Here is a 6,000-nt window from a genome sequence, read left to right as displayed (position 1 = left end):
TAGATATCTTGAGAATTAATGGAAACATATTTTGCTTGATGATTGATATCGAGATTTTCTTTCCAGTTGGTTTTTGACAACTATACTGCAACCCCTCGTTCTTCTGATGCCTTGCCCACTTCCTCCTACTCGAAGAAAGCGTCAGTCGACGATTTTGCTGAAGATTCTTCAAACGCGAGCCTGTCACAAGAACTAAATGATCTTCGTCAGCAACTTCAGTTGATGAAGAAACATGCTATTATGATCATGGATCGGTTTCACAAGTTGTCTGAGCGAGAGAAGATAGCTCTTCAAGAGGCCAAAGAAGCTTTAGCATTAAGAGATACTGCGGTTGCCGAAGCTGCCCAGGCCATTTCTCGAGAAGAATATATGCTCGATTTACTGACTGACGCGAGTTTGGATATGGCAGGTATGCTTCTCGAGCTTTAGTCCTGTTGTAAGTACGTTCCCTCAATTTCTACTCCTTATTTTATTCTTTTCCTTTAACAGGTTCCTTTCTGGATGCTGCTGCTGAAGATCAACGGGTTGATGCGAGGTCAACTCTCCTTATTAAACTTGCGATGGAAAACGATTCTAGCTTTTGGTATTCTCCAGATCGAACCCGACGAATCGTCAGATTTCAGGATCGCGCAGGCCAGGTCCGGCAGTATCTTGAATTTTGCACCAAAACATTGGCCATGGTTTACAATGTCATGTTCCCTCGAAATGTTCAACCCAAAACACTTCCTGAGCTGATGAACAAATTCCAAAACCCTCAACAAATCCATGGTTTTGTGAAGCCCAACTGCTAGCTGGCGCCAGATTTGCCCTGATTATGCTGCAGATCTGTCACTCAAAGTTGGAAATGACCAAGGTTGTTGAAACTGTTCACGCCAAGTTGAAGAAGCGACGGAGGTTTGTCGACAAAATCGATGAAAGGGTTACGCCAGTAGCCGAGGAAATGATCGATGGTCTCCTTCGGATGGATGCCGACTTCTTCATGGATGGCCATTATGCTTATTTCATGGGTGCATGTGTCGACGAGGACAGAGTGAACATAGATGACCTGATAGGTCATGACTGAAAATCTGTTTCTTCGATAGATATTTTCCTTGATGAAAGGATGTATATATGGTAAAACAATTGTATGTTCTTTCTTTTCCTTAGCCCCCGAGTGTCTCGGTGGCTAGTGTCATCCATTTTAGCCATTCGATTGATGAGATCACATAATCAAGCAATGCTATTAAACAATCAAACCGTGTGCACCTCAAACAACAAAATTTAATTTTGTTGTTGCTCGTTTCAGTTAATCAAGCCATTTTCCTCATATTGTTTCCAATGATGAAATCATGTAACTATCTAATCAAAATTACATGATCTTTTCTATTGTATACACTTAAGACATTTTCAAAAAAAAAATACGGCAACGTGCATGCTGTCTCTTCATGTAAGCTACGAGCATCATTAGCTTCTTAGCCCCGTTGAATTGACACTATCTAAGGCTTTAATAGATTTTCATGCAACATCAATCATATACAATACTACGTACTAAAACTTAGGGATCTTTCATGGGTCCAATTTAAGCTTTAATAGGTTTCAGGTGAAATCAATCATGTACATTACCAAACCTTAGGGTCTTTAATTTGTCAAATATATGCTTTAATAACAAGTTTGCATGTCACGTCAATCATGTACATTAGTACTAATATAGTAAACCATAGAGATCTTTAATTGGTCAAAGGTACACAACCAAATTATATAATATATCGCTTTAGACGACCCTGGACGTCTCCTCTCTCCCGCAACAGTAGGAGAGATGCGATTTCTTGAAAACCACTTAGTCGGTCCACCTCGCCGGCGGCGATTCGCCCGTTCCCTCTCCCTCCGCCGGCCGCTCCGGTGGCGGGAGGGTGGGAGAACCCCGGATCTCGATGTGTACATAGCGTAGGCTCGAGTAGGTGGCCAGCCGACGACGTCGAGGAGGTGGTGGCGACGGCGGAGTGGCCTTTTGGGGCGGCGATCTTCCCCTCTCGCGGTGGGCCTCGGTGGAGCCCTGCTGCGGATCGGCCGTCCTCACCACGCTCACAGTTCTCCGGATCTGCAGTGCGTGGTGTCCCCTCGCCGGAGTCCGCGGTGCGGCGGATCCGGCCGGTTGTTGAAGCTCAAGGTGTTGATGCGGTTGACCATGGCGTCCGAGTCGACGGAGCAAGGTGGAGGCTCTCCGGAGTCAAGGATCGACGACTTCCCGTCCGCAGAGGGGCACTTCCGATCCAAGGCTTGAAGGGAGGTGTTGCGGCGGCGCGCCATCGGCACGTCTTGCTCGCCGTTGACGAAGACGGGATCCAAGAGGACCTACTTGTAACTTTTATCTTTGTTCTGGATCTTTTTGTAAGAACTGTGGTTTAATAGTATTTGCCCTTTTCGCAAAAAAAAATCATGTCGATTGTTTATTAACAACATTTTCCAAATAAAGAAAATACTAGTACCGATAAACATTAGCGCAATAGTTAAGAACAGATACTCCCTACGTCTCATGAAACTTGTCTGAACTTTATCAAAATTTAGATGTATCTTCTAAATTTTAACAAAGTTAAGATAAGTTTTACATGAGACGGAGGAAGTATAATAATTTATTTATTAGAACACCAACATGTCGATCGAGGTGCGCTGCAATCCTCTAGGTCGATGGTGTATCCGAAACCGTTAATGCTTTAGAACATCAGGAATGTCCACCGGGTATTTGTGGATGGACGTAGCCCACGGCCCATCGGCGTTGTGCGCGGGCTCGATGCACTCCCACGCTGCGCTGTTGCACTTGAACCCTGACCCGAACCCAATCATCCACACGCGGTCGCCTTTGCGCATGCGGCCCTTGGCCTCCATGTAGGCCAGCTCGTACCACAGCGAGCTGCTCGACGTGTTCCCGAACCGGTGCAGCGTCATCCGCGACGCCTCCACCTGCTCGTCGGAAAGGTTAAGGCTCTTCTGCAGCTCGTCGATGACGGCGCGGCCACCGGCGTGGATGCAGAAGTGCTCGAACGCCGTCCGGAAGTCGGGGATGTACGGCTTGACCCGCCTGTTGAGCACCTTCCGCGCGACGAAGGACAAGGCGAACATGAGCTGCTCACGGGCCGGCAGGACGAGCGGAGCGATCGCGGTGATGTTGGCCTTGAGCGAGTCGCCGGCGATGCTCATCAGGTCCTTGTTCAGGTTGATGCCTCGGTGGCCCTCCGCGTCCTCCTCCTGGTACACGCACCGGTACGAGTTGTCCTGCGCGCCGGTGAGCGTGCGCACCACGTGCTTTAGCCGGAACCGGGCCTTCGCCGGCGACGTCGACAGCAGCGCCGCCGCCCCGCCTATGCGGAACAGGCAGTTCGGCAGGAGCATCGCGCGCTCCGTCCCTAGGTAGTAGTTGGGCGTGATGGTCTCCGTGGACACCACCAGCGCGTGCGCGCCGTGGGGAGCCACCTGCAGGAGGTTCCTGGCCAGCCCGACGGCGATCAGCCCCGCGCTGCAACCCATGCCGGACAGCTGCATGCTGCGGACGTCGCCGCGCAGCTTGTACCTGTTCACGATCATGTCCACCAGGGACGGCACCGGGCAGAACAAGCTGCAGTTGACAATGAGGATGCCGATGGCCTCGGGCGCGACGCCGGTCTTGGCGAGCAGGTCGTCGATGGCCGAGAAGGCCACCAGCTCGAACTCGGCCCGTGCGGCGTCGAGGGTGCAGTACTCGTGCGTCCCAACGTAGTGGTGCGCCGGCGGAAGGCAGGTATCCTCCCCGAGCCCCGACCGCTCCAGCAGCCGCGTCATGAACCGCACGCTGCGCTCGTTCAGGGCCGGGTGCTGCTTCGCGTGCTCCAGGAAGCTCGCGAAGGGGATGCGGCACGTGTGCGGGGTGCGGAACCCGGCGTAGTCCACCAGGTAAACCGCGCGCGGACGCAGCTTCAGGTAGACGATGGCCGCTGCCGCCGGGAGGAAGCACCACAGGAAGAGGTGCACAGGCCGGAGGTCATGGAGCCAGCTTCTGGACACCGCGACGGCGGCGGCAGCGATGAGCGGGGCAGCGGTGACCACGATGGCAGTGGAGCTGTCCACGACGCGCTGGTACACGGCCTTGATGAGACCCTTGCCCTGAGTCGGCGGTCTCATGATGCTTTGATCCTTGCGTACGTGTGGAGGTTCTCTGTGCGTTTGTTAGTAAAGAGACTATGAGTGCTAATTATAGTGTCAGTGAGGGGCTTAAAAAGCCCAAATTCTAGCACACTGCGTGCAGGTCATATCATGTCAATCAATCTGCCGCGCATTTAGTGCACTCTACACTCTAGTGCACGTATATGGTCTAGCGGCGAGCCAGCAAGATTTTTTCTTCATTACCTAAGTTCGATTATGCATTTTGCTCCTGTTGGCTAGCTGTACTGATCCTTTTCTAGACAGAAATGTTGTTGGTTTCAATGTTTGATATACGTACAGATAGATCACCATAGATCAGAGTTTTTAAAACCGGGAAGGCAGCCATATCGCTACATCATTACGTGAAAAAACGGCATTGCCGTCTAGCCAATTATTGCCGTGCGCCGCTGCACGGCAAAGATATCTTTGCCGTACTTCGCACAGCAACGTCTGAGACTAGCGCACGGCAATGAATCCTTGCACGGCAAAGTCCGAAGTGGCGCATGGCAACGAATTCTTGCACGGCAAAGTCCAAGGAAAGCGCACGGCAAAGAAACATCGACGGCAAAGTCCCTACACGATGTGCGGTAAAGGCTCTGGGCTTTGCCGTGGCGCACCCTTTGCCGTGCGGACAGACAAGTTGCACGGCAAAGTTGCCTTTGCCGTGCGTTCCTTTCTTTGCCGTGTGCCAACATTCATTTTATTTATTTTTCTTTCTATTTTATTTCATCTAATACTTATATTTCATTTTTAAATTAGTTTTACTTTTTGATGACTATTTATTAGTGTTACTTAACACAATGTGCAATACAAAATTACTCTCCATGTTCACCCCCACATATATCAGGGTTTCGGAGCAATCCGCGCTTCGGAAAATCTGCTAAGTGTTATCGCCCAAATGTGAGGAAGGTCACACCGGGGAGCTACTTTTTCACCATTACACCTTTCACCACACTTTCGCACATATCATAGGTCCACATGCAAGATTTGGTGGGGTTCCGGTGCTCCGGCGGTTGTTCTCCCCCTCCTCCCCCCCAAAAACAGCTGTATGTGTGCACCGGCGGGTCTACCCCTCTAGATTTCTCCGCACGAGGGCGCACCAATGTACTTTTTCATTCTTTTAGATTTGTTTAAGACATATACACATGGAGAACCAAGATTGGAACCCTTTGGCACATGGTAAGCCTCCGGCATACCCGCAGCTAGAACCATTATCACACGAGGGTGTGCCTGATCTACAGGTTAGGGTTAGGTTTAGGGTTAGGGCTAGGTTTTAGGGGTATGGCTAGTGTTTAGGGTCAAGGTAAGGATTTATGGTTAGGTATAGGTTTCGGGTTTAGGGTTAGGGTTTATGATGCAAGGTTTATGATGCAGGGTTTTGCAGTTCTCGTGTCAGCACATGTAGTTAATGGTTGGGTTTAGGGCTCGAAGCCTCCCTAGTTTAGGGTTTATGGTTTAGGGGAGCTACTTTTACACCATTACACCTTCCACCACACTTTCACACATATCATAGGTCCACATGCAAGATTTGGTGGGATTTCGGTGCTCCGGCGGTCGTTCTCCCCCTCCTTCCCCCAAAAACAACTGTATGTGTGTGCCTCGGCGGGTCAACCCCCCTAGATTTCTCCGTACGAGGGTGCACCAATGTACTTTTTCATTCTTTTAGGTTTGTTTAGGACATATACACATGGAGAACCAAGATTGGGACCCTTTGGCACATGGTAAGCCTCCGGCATACCCGCAGCTAGAGCCATTATCACACGAGGGTGTGCCTGATCTACTGGTTACCATTATCCCGTCGTCTTCAAATGTCATTGGTGTGACCGACGTCGGGTGAGACGGGATCCT

At 50.4% G+C, this 6,000-nt stretch overlaps 1 protein-coding gene across 1 annotated transcript; it reads right to left on the bottom strand.

Annotated features, from left to right (window-relative positions):
- Positions 1–2,601: 2,601 nt before the first annotated feature.
- Positions 2,602–4,206, bottom strand: LOC124696879 (3-ketoacyl-CoA synthase 6-like). Its single transcript, XM_047229855.1, has one exon. It carries the CDS (start codon positions 4,129–4,131, stop codon positions 2,683–2,685), a length of 1,449 nt encoding a protein of 482 aa, XP_047085811.1. The 5' UTR covers positions 4,132–4,206; the 3' UTR covers positions 2,602–2,682.
- Positions 4,207–6,000: the final 1,794 nt, after the last annotated feature.

This window comes from Lolium rigidum, chromosome 1 (assembly GCF_022539505.1).
Source record: "Lolium rigidum isolate FL_2022 chromosome 1, APGP_CSIRO_Lrig_0.1, whole genome shotgun sequence".
In the NCBI taxonomy this organism is placed as follows: domain Eukaryota; kingdom Viridiplantae; phylum Streptophyta; class Magnoliopsida; order Poales; family Poaceae; genus Lolium; species Lolium rigidum.
The sequence above is the reverse complement of the archived record's forward strand: the minus strand, read 5'-3'. Positions and strand labels throughout refer to the sequence as shown.